This window comes from Triticum dicoccoides, chromosome 6A (genome assembly GCF_002162155.2).
Source record: "Triticum dicoccoides isolate Atlit2015 ecotype Zavitan chromosome 6A, WEW_v2.0, whole genome shotgun sequence".
Classification (NCBI taxonomy): domain Eukaryota; kingdom Viridiplantae; phylum Streptophyta; class Magnoliopsida; order Poales; family Poaceae; genus Triticum; species Triticum dicoccoides.
In genome coordinates, this window is record NC_041390.1 from 113,954,871 (window position 1) to 113,975,867 (window position 20,997).

Below are 20,997 nucleotides of genomic sequence, written 5' to 3' on the forward strand. Positions count from 1 at the left end.
CCCCTCCGCTTCATTTTTGGCCGGCCCATTTGCGGGTAAGACCCCCCTTTTTGTTTTTTCCCTTTTGTTTCATTTTGTTGCTTCCAATCAAATTCAGGATTTTTTTTAAAAAGGCATGATTTTGAAAAAATGTTCTAAATATTATGAAATTTCCAAAGTTATAATTTTTTCATGAATTTAAAATATGTTTGCCAAATTCAAAAAATGTTAACAAACTAAAAAAAACTTCAGATTTTTCTAAAAATTGTTGCAAAAATTAAAAAGTTTTCATCGATTAAAAAATCATTGTTGATTAGAAAATTGTTCACAAATTGCAAAAATTATTTTAAAATTTGATAAATATTAAATAATTCAAAATATATTCATACTTATTTAAAAAAAATTCCCAAATTTCTAAAGGTGTTCATCGATTAAAAAATGTTCACAAAATTAATATTTTTGACGTATTTCAAAAATAGTTTCTAAATTATGAAAAATTTCAAGAACTTACAAATTTTTCACGAGTTTGATTTTTTTGTGAAAAAACAAAATCATTTTCACGAATTTAAAATTTAGTTTGTGAGTTCAAACAATGTTCACTAATTTTCAAAAATCTTTGAAATTTTGTCAAGAATTTCAAAAAACTATTCGTGAAATAAAAATATGTTCACAAAGTCAAAAAATACTCGTGAGTTCAACATCTGTTCACGACTTGTGAAAGAATGTTCCCAAGTTTGAGAAAAATGTACATGATTTTCTAAAATTGTTCTCCAATTCAAAATATTCACTATTTCAAGAAATATACGTGAATTCAATAAATGTTTGCGAAACGGAAGAGATGGAATAAAAATAAAAATAAAAGAACAAACGAAAATGAAAAAACTAGATTTTTTTTTGAAAGAACAGAAACTGGAAAATTCTATAACTTCCCAAACCGGAATAGCAAGTCTTTCATACAAGGCTATTTGGGCCGCCGAATATGGGACGTAGCAAACGTCTGGTTTCTATCCAGCGACCTACGAGCTAAATAGGAGCCATGAGGGGAGCGTCTATCGCGGTACGCGCCCGCAGCCACGGGAGCCCTGCTCCCCCGCTCGCCATCATGGGCCGGCCCATGTGTAGGGCGGGGAGCCCCTTGTTTTTTTAAGCCTTTTTTCTGTTTTCAGCTTTATTTTGTTTTTAAATATAATTAGTATTTCAGAAAAAGTTACACAATTTCCAATTATTCGTGAATTCATAAACTGTTCACAATTTGAATTTTTTTCAGGAAATGATAAATTCTCAAGGAATCAAGAAATGTTTGCAATTTCAAAAATAATGTTAGTCTATTCAAAAAATGTTTATAAATTCAAAAAAAATATGATTTCAAAAACTGTGCACAATTTTAGAAAAATATTCACGATTTCAAAAAAAAATGTCCACGATTTCAAAAAAAGAGAAACAGAACATTAAAGAAAAGAGAACAAGAAAAATGTTCACGATTTGAAAAAATGTTCATGATTTCAAAAAAAAGAGAAACAGAACATTAAATAAAAGAGAAAAATAAAAATGTTCAAGATTTCAAGAAAATTGTTCACGATTTCAGAAAAAGAGAAACAGGACATTAAAGAAAAGAGAAAAAGAAACAAATTAATCAGAAAAGGTAAAAAGAAAAAGGTAATACAAAATAAAAAACCGGTAAAAATAAACAAGAAAAAGCCGGTTTTGGGAAGGTTCTAGAACCTTCCCAAAACTGGTGGGGACGAATCCCTATATGGGCCGGCCCAAAAAGCTGTGGACGCTCTGGGGGGAAAGCGCCCACTCGCTAGCGGCGACCTACGCGCCGCATAGGAACCCCGAGCCGTGAGCGTCCGCGAAACTCAGGGGTACTTGTTTGGTCGCTATACGGTGACCATATGTTGTGTTGTGTTGTTTCTCGTGGCCTTTAGGTCTGCGAGGGTGTCATTGACTTATCGTCGGGCCTCGCCTTTTATCTGGTAAACATATTTCACGTTGCTAAAAAAAGGGGCCTGCTACGCGTCGACCGGCGGATATTTTAAAAAGATCCGCCGCCTCGCGAGCCGTCAGATCTAACACAATTGATCAGCCCCAAGTTTTCCTCCACTTTGCAACAGAGGTTTTGTTGCGGAAAATATTTGCAACACAGATTATGTTGCGGTTTATTTTGTAACATAGGCTGTGTTGCAGGATTTTTTTTGCAACATAGTTCGTGTTGCAGAAAAATAAACTGCAACATGACCGAATATTTTTTTTGCATTACGGGCATCTCCGATTTGTTCTCTGTATTCCTGCAACAAGATCGTTGTTGCAAAGTTTGCAACAACGTTTTTGACATCTTCTCTGTATCCCTATTCCTGCAACAAGACTATAGTTGCAAAAAAATTACAACAAAGATCATGTTGCAAAAAACGTGAAGAGAGAGATAGAGAGGAGAAGCCAGGGTGAGAGGCGTAGGGCGTGCTTGCAGCCCAACAACAGGGGCAGCGGACATCCATGATGGTGGCGGTGTGCTTCATTGGTGGTGAGAGAGAGAGAGAGAGAGAGAGAGAGAGAGAGAGAGAGAGAGAGAGAGACCAGGGGAATGGAAAGAGCGTTCTGGAGAAGACGCGACGCGCGACGGTCTGGTTCAGAACACATACACGTAAGTGGGTTTCAGAAAGGCACGATACGAAGAGTTTTCCTAAAAAAACAGATTTCACCGGCTCAAAAAAATGGATTTCACCGGCTCATGCACAAATCCTTTTTAAAATTTGCTCTATTGTCCATTGATCTTTTGTGTGCATGTTTTTGTCTTTCATTAATTTGAATAATAAACTCGAATAATAATGACTCTTTTATTATCATGTATACTGCAGCTATACGAATCGATCCCAATAAGAATTATCTAGGATCACCAAGAATCCCATCTAGCAAAGATGGAGCAGCGGGGTGTCGGCGAACGGCCCGTTCAGCACGCCGTCGGAGACAATCTTGTATGCCTTCTCCGTCATGTGCAGGCCGTCCCAGCTGGCGAACCCGTCGGGGCTGCCCCACAGCTTCGTCTGGTTGTTGCACGCCCCGCCGGTGTGGTACGGCCCGTTGCCGCCGCAGCACGCGACGAGCGGGTCGGCGATGCCGTACGCCTGCGGCTTCTGGACGAACTGCATGGCGGCGCCGTAGTAGTCGGCGTAGACGACCTTGACGCCGGGGTTCTTCGACCGGAGCCGGGCGAGCTCCTGCTGCAGCGCCCGGTTGTGCTTCTGGGAGAACTCGTTGTACCACTTGAGGCAGTGGAACTCGTCGTAGTCGGCCGTGACGTTGCTCTGGTGGGCGCTCAGGTAGGCCGGCACGCACCCGATGGGGAAGTTGCCCGGGACGACGATCGTCCTGGAGCCGAGGTCGATCACCTCCTGCACGGCGGCGCCGATGTGGGCGACCACGTCGGGCAGGTACTCCTCCGGCGTCTCGCGGGGTTTACTGGGGTTGCCGAACCAGAAGTTGTAGTCGTTCCCGCCGATCTCGCCCACCAGCACCAGGGACTCGTTCAGGAGAGCCCTCGTGGCGACTGCAAGGCACAAGACGAGATCTATTGAACCACACGTACGAACGTGAAATAGACGACGCATGCATTGCATGCACGTGCATATGATATGCATGTACTATGTTACTCACCGTCCCCTGGAGCGATGCGCGCGAGGACCTTCTTGAAGGAGGCGAGCTGCCGGTCCAGGGTGGAAGGCGGGTTCATTGTGAAGTTGTACTTGGTCTTGAAGTACTCCGGCGGCAGCGCCGTGGAGCCAAACACGGCGAAGTTGGCGCCGGTGGGGAACTGCCCGGTCGCCTCCTCCGGGATGCTCGGCGGCAGCAGCGGCAGGCCCAACGCCTCCGCTGAAACATGCATGCACACATCGCTTTAGGCCTTTGGCAAAATATCAGTAAACGATGATGGCGACGGCGGCTCACCATAGAAGTCGACGACGACACGGCCGTCGGAGATGCGGCCGCTGGGGTGCTTGAAGAAGGTCATGCCAAAGGGGAGCTCCTTGAGTGGCGACGGGCCGTTGCCGATGGTGTACACGAAGTTGCCGGTGTCGATGAGGGAGTCACCGAACGCGAAGAAGCGCTTGTAGCTGCAGCCGCACAGCGCCACGTCCGCGTTGAGAAGCACCGCCACGACGGAGATGGCGAGCACGACGGCGGAGGAGCACGTGCGACTACCCATATCTGAAAATCAAGGACGTGTACTACATCGAATCGAAAAAACAAGTCCTTTTATAGAACTTCATGGGGTATGCGTGTGGGTGACATATATGGAATAATGCATATCAATATGTGCATCAATTAAGGATTATGTAAGGCGGCGGACGTATATACATGAGGTGAATCATACAAAAGGTTGATTTACTTCTATATATATACATGCATTGTTCCTTATTAAGGAGAAGAGATATGGTTTTTATGGCATCGTTGGTCCATCGTCCATGTATATATCGGCCGGCAAGGCCAATGTTTCGCGCTCTAGTTTCTTTGGACAAACAAAAAAAGAGGAAGCTAATCTATTGCCTAAAATAAAATCTTCTCTTCAAATTATTTAGTGCTGGCAAAGAAAGTGTATATATTTTCCTTAAAAAAAGTGTTTATGTATCTCCAAGACAAGTGGTGATTAAGATTTAGTTACAAAACATTTTTGTGAAAAGTTATTTATCAAACCGGCAAACACAATGTTCTATCTTCCAAATAAAAATTGCATCGTTCCATTATACATTCTCTTATCATTGCTATTTACTAGCAAAGGGCCCATGTGCTGGAATGGATGCAGAATAAATTGATATGTGCTTGGACACCTAAAAATATATTTAAAACTCAATCATCTTAGGGTTCATCCTAATTATTGTTTGGTTTTATGGGTTACCCCAATTGCGGTCCTCTAATTCCACTATACGACAGTTCTCTCAAAAGAAAAATAAAGCACTTCACTTATTTCACAATCTTTTTTCTTTTTCCTTTTGGATCAATCTTATTTGTTTGTAGCACCGATATCCAAAATTATGATCTTGCTTTCACCACAAACTTATTAGTTTAAAGTGCAAATTTGACGACAAAATTGCATTTAGCTTGGCATGTGGTCCCAGTTGTGCAAACTGTACGATGACGTACCTCGTGTGGAGCACATGTGGACGGTGTTCTGGCGAAGTCGGCGGAATGACGAGATTGAAAGCTTCAAGGGTTACAATAATTGAGTTGGGGTGTCGACCGAGTGGCTCAAGGCCCTTCTGTTCCGACGAAGTCGGTGGAACAATGAGATTAGAAGCTTCTGGCATGGCTATTTAGAGCAAAGGAACTTGCAATTGAGTTGGGGTTTAGGTCGAGGAGCTTAAGGATTTTTTCATAGAGAAGAAGGGCAGTCAGACGAAGTCTATGTCTGGCACCCCTTTGGCCGTGTGGTTGAGCAGTTCTGTTGCGCATTCCGCATGACATATGAGGACATCAGATGCAGCTGGTGCCAGGCGTGTGTATAGGAAGAGTTTGTCAGCAGTCGATTGCAGTTATTCCTATCCTGCACCTCGATCCTCAATGTTTCATCCGTTGAGTTATCACAACTCTATGCGTGTGGAATTCCTCTTGCAAAATATCCCCACGTTTTACGAAAAAATGTAGACCACTGCATACGTAGGCGGACATGCGGTATTCATCAATCATACGGAACCCTGCTTAACTAAATTGCACAAAGTAGGGCATCCTTACTGGATCAGGGTGATGTCATTATCTTTTGGTCCCCATGGTCAAACCGGTGCGGCATGCTTCATTCTGCCATACTCTCTCATCAATGTATATGCAATCACGTAGCCACGTACTTCCTCCGTTCCTTTATATAATGTGTATTTATTTTTTAATAAAATTACACAAGATGCATTTCTTGTAAATCATCATAATTCCCTTTTCATCCCTCCAGAAAAAGAGGAAAGTATCTCTCTCCTGATTTCCTGTATCTCTCCTTGTATCAAGAAAAAGGAAACAATCTCTCTCGATTGCATGTATCTCTTACGTTCATAGACTCACAGATTTATTTGCGACGAACAAACAAATTTACCAAGGATAATTTTGTCCTAACACATATATAATGTGGGAGAGAGGGGGGGTGAAATCAATCCGTGATCAATCTGTGGCCACATGCATGCATCACAAAGACGAATCCAATAAGCAGCAAGAGGATACGTACCTCTAAGTAGAGGCTAACGCGCCCTTTGCCGCGCTATTTTTCACTTGCCGGTTTTTTTTCCAGCAGGTTATTGTAGTTGATTATTATTTTTTGGTTTTATCTGCATTGACTTGGATTTTTAATTATGTTCTGAATGGTTTTTAATTTGCATATCGTGTCAAGGTGCCCAAAAAGACGATATTTGTTCTGAGAGTAAATTGGAGTACTTCAGCGCATGATTGTGATATCCTTGCATATCTTGGCCTTGATGTCAGCCGGTGGTCATTGTGTGAGCCTCTTAAGAGCTTATATTCCACGATGAAATTGTAGAATTGATGGTCAATGAATCTCCCACTCGCTCAGCTCGACTCTTTGATCCACTCGCTCGCTTAGTAATATATTTTTGCGCTCACCCTACTGCAAACTGATAAAAAGCCGGTTTTATTTTTTATTTTTTAAAAATCAAAAGATTTTTAAAACCCATTATTTTTTATATGCGTGGGAATTTAGAAAATATTCATAGATTTAAAAACATTTACAAATTTAAAATCAATTTCAAAGATTTATAAAATTTCACATATAACCATCAGCGATTTAATTCACAACATTTTTAAATCAACCCACACGTGACATGCCGCTACAACTGACCTCTCTTGGAGCTGCAACAAAGCACTCTTGGCGGCCAGCTAATCAAATTAACTCTTGCCGTCAGCTATCTGAAAGTGCGTTATATCGACTAAAGGGGGGGGGGTGAATAGGCGATTTTTATGAAATTCTTCACTGAGGAATTTGCCGGTGAGGAAATTCCTTAGCGAAGAACTACTAGCAGCGGAATGAATACTCAAAAATAAACATAACAGAATACAAGCATAGTCATCATGATGAAATGAAGACAGGCACAGAGTACAGAAGCGTAAGCACAGGATAACACAGGATGAAGACAAACAGACTGAAGAAATTAAACTGAGGAAATTGAGAAAGTCTTCAGTCAAAATCTTCAAACACAGATATGAACAAGCACACAACACAGTTATGAGGAAATGGAAGAGTTGAGGAAATAGAACCAGTAAGCTTGGTGAAGACAATGATTTGGTAGACCAGTTCCAACTGCTATCTCAGTTGTACGTCTGGTTGGAGCGGCTGAGTATTTAAACTCGAGGACACACAGTCCCGAACACCCAGTCCTCACCGTATTCTCCTTGAACTAAGGTCACACAGACCTCGTCCAATCACTCATGGTAAGTCTTCAGGCGACTTCCAAACCTTCACAAACTCGGTCACTCGGCAATCCACAATTCCTCTTGGATGCTCTAGACCATGACGCCTAACCGTCTGGAAGAAGCACAGTCTTCAAAGGTAACAAGCGTCGGATCCATGCAGGATCAATCTCTTAGTGATGCTCAATCACTTGGGGTTTGTAGGTGTTTGGGTTTTGGGTTTTTCCTCACTTGATGATTTTCGCTCAAAGTCCTCAGAGGATGGGTTGCTCTCAAATGACAAGTGTCAGTTTTTCTCGGAGCAGCCAACCAACTAGTGGTTGTAGGAGGCGGCTATTTATAAGACATAAATGCCCTTCAATGATATGACCGTTAGGTGGATAGATATTTTGGGATAGCTGGCGCATAGCACAGCAACGGTCGAAATTTTGAGTAGCAAAATCCTCAGGGTTATCATGTTCCTCACTGTGTAGGCAATCTGCACTGGCGAATTCCTAACTCCTCAGTCAGGACAAATTCCTTAGAGACCAGAAGAACTTCGTCTCTGTCACTGAAGAAATTGACTGAACTGTATGAGATTTCCAATGGCTTCACTCGAAGGGATTGGTAGGTGTAGGATTTTGAGTTGAGCATCACATGAAATTTTTTCCTTAGTATTTCCTCGACCCCCTTTAACAGTATGGTGTTTCCTATGACTCAAGAAAGAGAAAATGAAACTACGAAAACAAAAAGTCTTCACGCTTCATGTTCCTCGAACGAATACCAAGTCTTCAAGGTCACACCAATTTCTTCACTTTCAAAGTCTTCAGAAAGTCTTCAGTGATTCAAAGTCTTCAGTCGAAGAACTTCATTTTTAGGGGTCGACTTTCTCTGTAAATATCAAACTCCTCATAGGCTTATAGACCTGTGTACACTCACAAATGCATTAGTTTCTTAACCTATAAGTCTTCAATACACCAAAATCACCAAGGGGCACTAGATGCACTTACAATCTCCCCCTTTTTGGTGATTGATGACAGTATAGGTTAAGTTTTCAACGGGGATAAACATATGAAGTGTAACTACTGATATTGAGGAATTTGATTGCAAGATATAGAAGAACTCCCCCTGAAGATGTGCATAGTGAGGAATTTGCTTTTGAAGCAATGCACACTTGAAGAGTTGAATCATGGAGATCTCCCCCTATATCTTGTAATTCATACACGCATTTGACATATAACAGAGAAGAATTTGAAATGCATGATGAAATATGGCGACTGATGTAATTCAGCATGCGTGCAATAATATTAACGAGGAATAAGCATGCAGAAAAACATATCAAAAGTATCAGAGCACCATCGGGTTTAAGTTTACAACTCGATCCAATAAAGTCTCAGAAGAACGAGAGTTATAACTTAACAAAAAAACGCCCATATAGAAAGACCCGCTTGAAGACTAACTCAAAATTCCCCCCCTTTGTCATGAAATGACCAAAAGGATCGAATATGAGGACTAACGCCCCTGAAGAATAGCAAGTTGATGAAGGAGCGCCAGCGTTGTTGGGGTCGTTTGTTGTAGTAGGGCCTGCCGTAGTGTCGTCCAAGTCTTCATTTTCATCAGTGTTGCGCGATGAAGAATATGAGCTGGCCACCAGAGAAGGAACCTTGACCTTCTTGACTTTCTTCGGTGGTGGTGCAGACCAGTCAAAATCTTCATTTAGACCCATGTTCTTCAGATCTTCTTCACCATACAGATGTGACAGGATTACCCAGGTGCGACCGAAGACTTGATGGAGGTAGTAGTGGTTTTTGTTCACTGCATTGCGTGTGGCAGTCATGTTGTGAAGAAGTGAACCAAACTGACGCTTAACCCATTTGTGATTTCGATCCACCTTCTGGTGAAGACTAAGCAGAAGTTTACGGTCAGTCATCACGCGCGGAGCAGTGGCTTGAGGAGTGGACTTGGGTGCATTGGCAGAGTCATCATTGGTGGAATAAGATGCAGCTTTGCGAAACTGACCATCCAATGGACGAATGCCTTCATCTATTACAGCTGGTGCCTTGCCCTTTCCATCAACTGAGGAATATGTCTGCTTGAGGACTTCAATTGGGGGCAAGTAGCTGAGGTGATTCTGGAAATCAGCTTTGTAGTTGAGTGAAGACCTTGTCCTGAGGAATCTCATAATCCAAGGTGCATAAGGCTTCAGCTCAAACGGAGACAGTGCAACATTTGCCATAGTCCTCATGAAGAAATCGTGATAATTGACAGGAATGCCATGAACTGTCAGGACCCCGACTCGATGTCACATCGATCTAGCCGGTAACACCTCATATCACTTTGCGGCCTCACGCACGGTATCCCCACGGGTGTCGCCTTACCTTTGCCCGGGACCGTTTGCGCCTTTTGGCTCACGTATATGATAGTGTTGCTAGCATCCATATGATAAGGAGCCCGGGCTGACATGACTAGTCGTAAACCCAAAGTGGCACAGACTTACAGGGACAGGCATTCATGACCCAGCTTCGAACGTGTCGGTCATCAGCAAGTGGGTCCGGGCTGTAGCACTGGGCTAGCAGGACTCCGGTACTCAAAGCGTGACATTTCCCCGAAGGGACAGACACCGGAACGAAGAAGGACACATGCCGGCCAGCCTAAGTGTTCCAGAGCAGTAGCAAGCTACCATGGCTCAGCGGTAACACTAGGAGACATTTCCCGGTAAGAGAGGCTACTAAAGATAAACAACTAGATAGTCAGATCCCACACATACCAAGCATTTTAATAACATACACACAATATGCTCGATATGTGCAATACAACATGGCATCACAAAATGACTCTACGACTCAAGTAGTTTATTCAAAAGGCTCCGAGGAGCGAGACATTACAAACATGGGTCTCATGACCCAACAATCAGAGCATACAAGTCAAGGCACAAGCGGAAGCTATCATGTCTGAGTACAGACATCTATAAATGAAAAAGGCTGAGAAGCCTGACTATCTACCAGATCCTGACGAGGGCACAAGATCGTAGCTGAGGTATCAAGCTAAACGTCGAAGTCCACGCGGAACTACTAGCGAGACTGAAGTCTCTCTGCAAAAACATAAAATAGGCAAACGTGAGTACAAATGTACCCAGCAAGACTTACATCAGAACTATCTACATATGCATCATTATCAACAAAGGGGATGGTGGGGTTTAACTGCAGCAAGCCAGCTTTGACTCGGTGGCTATCCTGAACTACGACTGCAAGTAACTCTTTTGAGGTGGCGCACACGAGTCCACATATTCACCAACCAATACACCACTATGGATCCACTCCCGTCTCCCTACGAGAACGCCATCCATAGCACTCACGCTTATCTTGCGTATTTTAGAGTATCCACTTTCACTTGTCTATGAACTGATATAAGCAACCCAGAAGTCCTTTTTCACGGACACGGCTATTCGAATAGATTAGGTTAACCCTGCAGGGGTGTACTTCTTCACACACGCTCTCACCACTTACCGCCGTTTACACGACATGTACTCGGCAACCTTCAAGCGGAAGCCCAACGTGGGTGTCGGCCACGGCCTGCCTAAACACTCAAGTCTCTAGTCCAGGTTTATCGCCTATTCGGGTTCCATCCATGAGGAGATCCGGCCGGAGTTTCGCTCACAGCCCCAAACGATGTGAACAGGGTTCCCGAGACACCAAACGGGCGCCCGGTACACCGTGCCACGTGCCTACCGCATCACAGCCCACCCCTACGGTCAGCGCTGCGCACGGCCTCCAGCATACTACAAACACCAGAAACTACTTGCAACTCCTGGACAGAGGACAAGGGTGATTAAGAAGCCGAGAGGGTCCATTGGTTTCGGGCCCAATGCGTGGTAGTAGCTGAATCATGGATCACAAACACAGAACTCAGTTCCTGAGGACGGTTTCAATGAGACAACCCACCATGTACTCCTACATGGCCTCTCACCGCTACCTTTACCAAATCGTGTTCATACACTTAGCTCACACACAGTAGGACATGTTCACACGCCTCTGATTCATCCCCGATGAATCAGACCTGACTCAACTCTAAGCAGTAGCAGGCATGACGAACAAACATGAATGAGTAGGCACAACAGGCTCAAACAACTCCTACTCATGCTAGTGGGTTTCATCTATTTACTGTGGAATGACAGGTCATGCAAAGGATAAAGGGGTTCAGCTACCGCAGCAAGTAACAGATGAATCGATGTTGTCCTAATGCAGTAAAAGAGAGCAGGAGCGAGAGAGTGGGATTTTATCGGAATGAACAAGGGGGTTTTGCTTGCCTGGCACTTCTGAAGATAACATAGAGTCTTCATCAGTGTCAACGATCACATCCTCGGTATCACGTCTATCGAGAGGGGACAAATACCGGCAACACAGAAGGGAACACAATCAATGCAATGCACAATATGATGCATGACCATGACATGGCAAAATGAATGTGTTTTGGGCTAATGCAACTAGCAACAGATTAAATGGGGTTGGTTTGAATACAAGATTCAAATTTAAACTCCATATGTGATTATTCAAATGCCATTTAATTCATTTGTCCTAAACAGTAGTGATAAGTTGTTCTAACATGCATGAAAATGGTACAGATGGATTCCCTGAATTTTTCTGATAATTTTTTCATATATAAATTATTTAATTTGGAGTTACGGTTAATTTTCTATGAATTTTAGAAGTTTATACAATTTTCTGGAATTTTCTGGTTTATTTTAAAAAATGATTATCTGCGTCATCATTGCGTCATGCTGACCTCAGCAGGTCAACAGACCGGGTCCAGGTCAAACCTGACACTGGGACCCACATGTCAGTGTGATTAGCTTAATTAAAATTAATTAAACTAATCCTAATAGTTAACAGGGCTGGGCCCCACCTGTCATTGACTCAGGAGAGTCAACCGGGGCCCACCCGTGGTCAAAGTCAAAGTCGGCTGCCGGCGTTTAGCCGCCGGCGAGCCCGACGCGGCGGCGAGAGTGATTTTGGCTACTCCGGCGACCAAATGGGCCGCGGAGGGCATCTAGGAGGAGCTGGGGACGGGCCGAAGCTCTTGGTGGAGTCAGTTGCGCTCGGGGCGGCCGGAATCGGTGCCGGCGGCGAGCGAGGCGGCGGCCGGAGCTTCGGGTTCGAGCGGGGCGAGGCCACAGAGGACGGGAGGGATGGTTAAGGGGCTCGCCGAGCTCCTGAGGATGCTAGGAGCACGGTGCCGTGCTCGGTTTCGAGCCTTGCTGTCTGCAGTGACGGCGGCGACATCGCCGGCGGAGCCGAGCTCGCGGCTCCGGTGGGATCGGGGCTACAGGGCACAATCGAAGGGGGGGAAGAGGGAGGGGAGGCGTAGGAGCTCACAGCAAGTCCGCAGGGGTGGTCAGTGGGCTCGGGGAGGGGCTGGTGACGACGGGAGGTCGCCGGCGATCTCGGTGGCCCGAGGAGGAAGAAGGCGTCGGGGACGGCGCTCCGAGGCTTCCGGCGTCACATGGGTTGGTGGAGACGAAGAAGAAGGCGCAGCGGTTCTTCTGGAGGCATCGGCGATGCGAGGGGTGGCCGGTGGCCGCGGCGAACGGCGTCGGTGGCGACGGCTGCGCTCGGCACGAGAGGGAGAGAGGAACAGAGGGGGGGGGGAGAGCTCGGGAGAGAGTGAGGGGGTCCAGGGGGGTCGGGGCGGCGCCGAGGAGATGACGTGCGGCGTCGCGGTGGCCAGGCGATGCAGACGAGCAGGGTGGTGGCGTGGCGAGCTCGGGCGCGCGCGCCGTGTCCCTCCTCTGCCTACTGGCGCGAGGAGGAAGGCGGCAGGGAAGGGAGGCGGCGGTGGGCTGGGCCGGCTGGAGGAGCTGGGCCAGGTGGGCTGAGGTGAGCGCCAGGTAGTCCTCTGCTCTTTCTATTTTTGTTTTTGTTTATCTATTTTGTTCTGTGTTGTTTTAGTTTAGTAATATACTAAACCATTTTATAAAATCCTGAAAATAGTTATGTGGCTAGAACTAAAATATACCAAACCACATAAAATGTTCCAGTAATTATTGGACATATATTATTTATATATCAAATATATATCCAATGCAAATAGCTATTTATTTAATTCAAAGGCCCAAAATAATTAACTCTGAGATACCAAAAATATTGTTTTGAGTTTTACCTCTTTGCAATATTTTCAGAGACTAAGAGGAACATTTCCTTGGACTTCTTTGAGGAGATTTTAATGTTGATCATTTTTAGAAGGTTTCTGAGGCTTTGAAAATTCCTCAATTCAAATTTCATTTGAATTAAAACATGATGCTCACATGTGGTCTAGCCTAGTGCATAACAGGACCAGGGATGTGACAACTCACCCCCACTAAACAAAAATCTCGTCCCGAGATTCAAGCGTAGGGTAAGGTGAAGGGGAAACGCAACTAGTATAATCTTCACGATCCAGGGTGCACTTCATAAGAGCGTTGATTCGATCACCATCATTGTCTCGAAGTCTTTCTCTAAGAACTCCAACTAACATGACAAGAAGAGGGAAGGAAAACTCTAGAAGAATTAATCTTCTCAAAGAACGAACAACTCAGGATTAACTCACGGAATGGGACATAGCAACATCTCTCGAGCTGAGAGACGAAGCACACCTCTAGAGGAATGGAGTGGAACATATGACGAAGGTTCACTAGGTAGACAACGATTCCACACCTAAGAAGGTGGTGAACGGTTGTCAACGTAGCGAGGAGTTGAGTTGCCATGATACCTCAACGAGACATCCTGGAGGGGGGGGGGGTGATTCGTAGATATATCCCCTTAAGTGGCAAAAGAATTACCTTTGATTCAGAGATCATTGAAACTCTTTAAACCAGCCTAGGACAATTCTCGAGCGATCGTTTGGAGGGGGTCGGTAGAATGGCATACTCGGACTTGGATGATGTGGATTACCTTGTTGAAGACAACGTAATGGATGAATTTGCTTATCACCGGAAATGGAAGAGACCCATGGTAGAATGGCACATTGGCGGTGCAAGCTGGGAACAAAATGCAAATGTTGGGAATGATTCTGGTAACTGGGGAAGAACCCAACAATAGAGAGTGAATTCACTATTTGAGAAGGTCATAGCATTGCCGAGGGAACTGAGAGCATCCCAATTAGAGATGATGATAACACCTAACGCTTGAGCGTGCTCTCAAGAACTTGAGCATTTCCACATTCATCAAGGTTTTACCAACATCCGTGTCAAGGATCCTGGCAACACAACATACTACCATGATGAATAGCGATGGACGATGCAGATGCGAAGGAGGATAACACTTTCTCAGATTTCACCTTAGCGAGGCCAAGCAAATAAAATCTGGATGATCGACCGAGAGACATTTAGCACTCCGCTTCTAATGTTCTCCTTGATGTGCTAGCGTAATCCACCCATAGATATGGTTTGATATCTAGAACATCAAGTAAAAAGGTCGGACTTCGGAACACAGAAATCCATAGGGGCAACTAGGGGGTAATCCTACGAAATCCCTATGGGGAGGTGGCCAACTTCCTCAAACAAGATACTATAATAATAGGTCTACCGGATGGGTGTGTTGGCCATGACATCCACCTTGCCGGTTATTGAGAGACCAATATTATAATTCTTGGGAAATGTTCCAACCATCACATCTGCCTGAGATTCAGATCTGGTTGGTGTCAGGATATCCCAGACTCATCAAGTCTACAAAGAAAAATGAAAGTTTGCAACACAAATCGACGAGATGATGTTGCGGGATTCTCGGGAGATGAACTACGATAGCAAGCTCCAAAACATGAGCTGGTTCTGCTACAAACATGTGAACACGTTGTCCCAGACAAGCATGACCACGTGGTAGTCTTATAATAAAACACTACCGAGTTCAGGAGGGGGAACCATCAACGAGGGTATCGAAGTCTTTACGCAAGTCCATGGATTAGATCCCAAGCATAGACTTCTTTTCCTTGAACAAGTCAATCAGTGGCTTAGTGTGCTAGGGACACATATAGAATGAAGGTTGCAAGTCTCCAGACTACAGATACTTCGCACGTGTGCATGACTGATTTGGGATGATTCCAAAGGAAACAAAACAATCTTTCTCAAATTCACGGCGGCAACTTACACCAAATGTACGTGAATCAAAGGAAGTCACTCCTTTCATCCAAATATATACTTCATGAGCTAGCATGAAGAAAATGCTTTCAAAAGTTTCCAACACTAGCTTAATGTTCAGCAAAATTATGGAGAAGACAAGGATGTTGTCAATGGGCTCAACAACAATTCATCTAGGTTTCCTTTTAAAAGGAATTCCATAGTTAAGTGAACACGGTGTTAGCATTGGTCAGACCAAGGATGTAATGGTGTATGCTCGAGGGATCAACCACGAATAAGACAACATTACGAGCATCGTTGGTACTGATTTGACTTGACGATGGCCCACACTTAAATCAAAGGATTGATAAGACAATAGGTCCAGCAACTGATCACAGGGACCAATCGATGAAGATATCATCTTTCTTCAACACACACTACACAAGAATATCCCTTTAAAACGAACTAAATCAGGTAGGCTTTTATTTTCCAACTCTCCAAGTTGTTGTCTAGCTTAACCAACTAGCTCAGGGATATCTAACACCGATCTTGGAGAGAGGGTGGTTCACAAGAACCCGACTTGATCACGAGCTCAACATACGGTCAGGTGACGACCTGGTGATACTTCCGAGAAGACATTCAGAAAATCACGAACCACCGGTATGTTACTAAGCTCGAGAACAATCTCGCTTTTTGGGGCAAGACGATATGATCAAATGAGTGAGGACTTGACAAGATCCTAACTCATCAATCGAAGGGTGCACCGAAATAAGGACTAGGTAGCACGATCAGTCTTAGAAGGATGATTCCAATAACCAACACACTAAGAATGAAATTATTGTCCTTTAACTACCAAGCAACGAGGTTGCTGGGAGTATTGATTTCACACATCACAATTCATTTGTCGGTATTCCGGTTGCATCAACACGAGGGCCGAGGATTGACTAATGATGGTGAGAAGTATCACTACGTCAAAATTCATGAGAGTTGGTGCAGTTCTCATGACAATTCTGACATAAAGGGGGTAATACTCCAAGGTAGAGCAGAACCAAAAGCTGGATTGGCATTTGATCTGCGGAATACAACTACTTTGACCCAATCCTAGATATGGAAGAGGTACTGGAGTTTGTTTCTCCTATTCATTCTGAAATAGAATGGCTTGGCGGACCACAAGGGTAATAGGCATCGACGAACGAATGCACGCATACTCTTGACTATCAATTGATAGGCGAGGGTCGGAAACAACTAAGATGGGACAACTCAAAAGAACATATGATTTTCTGAGTTGTGGATGCATGGATTAGCATGTCGAACGAAGTTCAACATATTTCTTCCGGATAACCCATGCAGAAAGGTAGAACTGGCAGAGCCACAATATATAATGGAGAACTCATCAAGAATAATCCTGTTGTGATATTTCAGTTCAACGAGGAACTTCTGCCATAAGTAGTTCATGGTATTTGGAAGAAGAAGATACCACGGACTTCAAGGACTATCGCAAAGGTTACTAATATCCTAAAGGCACTAGCAATTACTATCAACATGAAGTAGGTAGAGTGAATCTCGGGTTCAAGAACCCAGGAACAGAATACCTATTACTAAGTAGCATCACGGGATGCTTTCGAGAATGATGGCCAGAATCATCACACTGGGAACACAAATCATGGCTAAATTACTAGATGATCCCCTAAGACACCTAGGGTCATAATAATATCTCCAACATATATGTCAAGGTAACGGAGTACCTCAACTCACTGATTAGTGTGGTTAATCTGGCCCATGGGAACAATGAAACGGGAAGAAAGGATTTGCAAATGCATCAGACTACTTAGAAACCTGGGATGACTCGGACAGCATAACGGCTGTAAATGCTCAGAAAAGATTTGAGACATTCACAAAAATGGTGGCATAACCACTCAGAAGCACAATATCAAGGTTTCGAGATCAACAATTAACATACGGAAGTAGTAGGAACTGAACTGAGACTTAAATCCAACAATCTTATAAGTCCACTGATTAGTAACACGTGATCCTAATAGAAAGAAGAGATAGCCTAGTTCTTAATCCCCGTAGAAGAGAAGATGATGACTCAGATCAGAAGGCCATGAGGTATAAGGAGTAAAAAGAGCCTTACGTTCCATCCCACAATCAATTCCCCTACATATAACTAAAGAATTTCTAGACTCAACATCGACCAGTTTGGCTTGGTAATCCTACAGGCAGTCAAGCTCTGATACCAACGCTGTCAGGACCCCGACTCGATGTCACATCGATCTAGCCGGTAACACCTCATATCACTTTGCGGCCTCACGCACGGTATCCCCACGGGTGTCGCCTTACCTTTGCCCGGGACCGTTTGCGCCTTTTGGCTCACGTATATGATAGTGTCGCTAGCATCCATATGATAAGGAGCCCGGGCTGACATGACTAGTCGTAAACCCAAAGTGGCACAGACTTACAGGGACAGGCATTCATGACCCAGCTTCGAACGTGTCGGTCATCAGCAAGTGGGTCCGGGCTGTAGCACTGGGCAAGCAGGACTCCGGTACTCAAAGCGTGACATTTCCCCGAAGGGACAGACACCGGAACGAAGAAGGACACATGCCGGCCAGCCTAAGTGTTCCAGAGCAGTAGCAAGCTACCATGGCTCAGCGGTAACACTAGGAGACATTTCCCGGTAAGAGAGGCTACTAAAGATAAACAACTAGATAGTCAGATCCCACACATACCAAGCATTTTAATAACATACACACAATATGCTCGATATGTGCAATACAACATGGCATCACAAAATGACTCTACGACTCAAGTAGTTTATTCAAAAGGCTCCGAGGAGCGAGACATTACAAACATGGGTCTCATGACCCAACAATCAGAGCATACAAGTCAAGGCACAAGCGGAAGCTATCATGTCTGAGTACAGACATCTATAAATGAAAAAGGCTGAGAAGCCTGACTATCTACCAGATCCTGCCGAGGGCACAAGATCGTAGCTGAGGTATCAAGCTAAACGTCGAAGTCCACGCGGAACTACTAGCGAGACCGAAGTCTCTCTGCAAAAACATAAAATAGGCAAACGTGAGTACAAATGTACCCAGCAAGACTTACATCAGAACTATCTACATATGCATCATTATCAACAAAGGGGATGGTGGGGTTTAACTGCAGCAAGCCAGCTTTGACTCGGTGGCTATCCTGAACTACGACTGCAAGTAACTCTTTTGAGGTGGCGCACACGAGTCCACATATTCACCAACCAATACACCACTATGGATCCACTCCCGTCTCCCTACGAGAACGCCATCCATAGCACTCACGCTTATCTTGCGTATTTTAGAGTATCCACTTTCACTTGTCTATGAACTGATATAAGCAACCCAGAAGTCCTTTTCCGCGGACACGGCTATTCGAATAGATTAGGTTAACCCTGCAGGGGTGTACTTCTTCACACACGCTCTCACCACTTACCGCCGTTTACACGACATGTACTCGGCAACCTTCAAGCGGAAGCCCAACGTGGGTGTCGGCCACGGCCTGCCTAAACACTCAAGTCTCTAGTCCAGGTTTATCGCCTATTCGGGTTCCATCCATGAGGAGATCCGGCCGGAGTTTCGCTCACAGCCCCAAACGATGTGAACAGGGTTCCCGAGACACCAAACGGGCGCCCGGTACACCGTGCCACGTGCCTACCGCATCACAACCCACCCCTACGGTCAGCGCTGCGCACGGCCTCCAGCATACTACAAACACCAGAAACTACTTGCAACTCCTGGACAGAGGACAAGGGTGATTAAGAAGCCGAGAGGGTCCATTGGTTTCGGGCCCAATGCGTGGTAGTAGCTGAATCATGGATCACAAACACAGAACTCAGTTCCTGAGGACGGTTTCAATGAGACAACCCACCATGTACTCCTACATGGCCTCTCACCGCTACCTTTACCAAATCGTGTTCATACACTTAGCTCACACACAGTAGGACATGTTCACACGCCTCTGATTCATCCCCGATGAATCAGACCTGACTCAACTCTAAGCAGTAGCAGGCATGACGAACAAACATGAATGAGTAGGCACAACAGGCTCAAACAACTCCTACTCATGCTAGTGGGTTTCATCTATTTACTGTGGAATGACAGGTCATGCAAAGGATAAAGGGGTTCAGCTACCGCAGCAAGTAACAGATGAATCGATGTTGTCCTAATGCAGTAAAAGAGAGCAGGAGCGAGAGAGTGGGATTTTATCGGAATGAACAAGGGGGTTTTGCTTGCCTGGCACTTCTGAAGATAACATAGAGTCTTCATCAGTGTCAACGATCACATCCTCGGTATCACGTCTATCGAGAGGGGACAAATACCGGCAACACAGAAGGGAACACAATCAATGCAATGCACAATATGATGCATGACCATGACATGGCAAAATGAATGTGTTTTGGGCTAATGCAACTAGCAACAGATTAAATGGGGTTGGTTTGAATACAAGATTCAAATTTAAACTCCATATGTGATTATTCAAATGCCATTTAATTCATTTGTCCTAAACAGTAGTGATAAGTTGTTCTAACATGCATGAAAATGGTACAGATGGATTCCTTGAATTTTTCTGATAATTTTTCATATATAAATTATTTAATTTGGAGTTACGGTTAATTTTCTATGAATTTTAGAAGTTTATACAATTTTCTGGAATTTTCTGGTTTATTTTAAAAAATGATTATCTGCGTCATCATTGCGTCATGCTGACCTCAGCAGGTCAACAGACCGGGTCCAGGTCAAACCTGACACTGGGACCCACATGTCAGTGTGATTAGCTTAATTAAAATTAATTAAACTAATCCTAATAGTTAACAGGGCTGGGCCCCACCTGTCATTGACTCAGGAGAGTCAACCGGGGCCCACCCGTGGTCAAAGTCAAAGTCGGCTGCCGGCGTTTAGCCGCCGGCGAGCCCGACGCGGCGGCGAGAGTGGTTTTGGCCACTCCGGCGACCAAATGTTCCGCGGAGGGCATCTAGGAGGAGCTGGGGACGGGCCGAAGCTCTTGGTGGAGTCAGTTGCGCTCGGGGCGGCCGGAATCGGTGCCGGCGGCGAGCGAGGCGGCGGCCGGAGCTTCGGGTTCAAGCGGGGCGAGGCCACAGAGGACGGGAGGGATGGTTAAGGGGCTCGCCGAGCTCCTGAGGATGCTAGGAGCATGGTGCCGTGCTCGGTTTCGAGCCTTGCTGTCTGCAGTGACGGCGGCGACATCGCCGGCGGAGCCGAGCTCGCGGCTCCGGTGGGATCGGGGCTACAGGGCACAATCGAAGGGGGGGAAGAGGGAGGGGAGGCGTAGGAGCTCACAGCGAGTCCGCAGGGGTGGTCAGTGGGCTCGAGGAGGGGCTGGTGACGACGGGAGGTCGCCGGCGATCTCGGTGGCCCGAGGAGGAAGAAGGCGTCGGGGACGGCGCTCCGAGGCTTCCGGCGTCACATGGGTTGGTGGAGACGAAGAAGAAGGCGCGGCGGTTCTTCTGGAGGCATCAGCGAGGCGAGGGGTGGCCGGTGGCCGCGGCGAACGGCGTCGGTGGC

General features: G+C 45.3%; 1 protein-coding gene across 1 annotated transcript in view; it reads right to left on the reverse strand.

Annotated features, from left to right (window-relative positions):
- Positions 1 to 2,885: 2,885 nt before the first annotated feature.
- Positions 2,886 to 20,997, reverse strand: part of LOC119315737 (GDSL esterase/lipase At1g28600-like) — a 48,490-nt gene continuing 30,378 nt past the window's right edge. The window contains exons 4-7 of the mRNA XM_037590240.1: positions 5,116 to 5,176; positions 3,922 to 4,182; positions 3,631 to 3,846; positions 2,886 to 3,523 (exon numbers count right to left, since the gene is read on the reverse strand). Of these exons, the coding sequence (XP_037446137.1) occupies positions 2,886 to 3,523; positions 3,631 to 3,846; positions 3,922 to 4,182; positions 5,116 to 5,176 (1,176 nt within the window). The remainder of the gene's footprint in view (positions 3,524 to 3,630; positions 3,847 to 3,921; positions 4,183 to 5,115; positions 5,177 to 20,997) is intronic.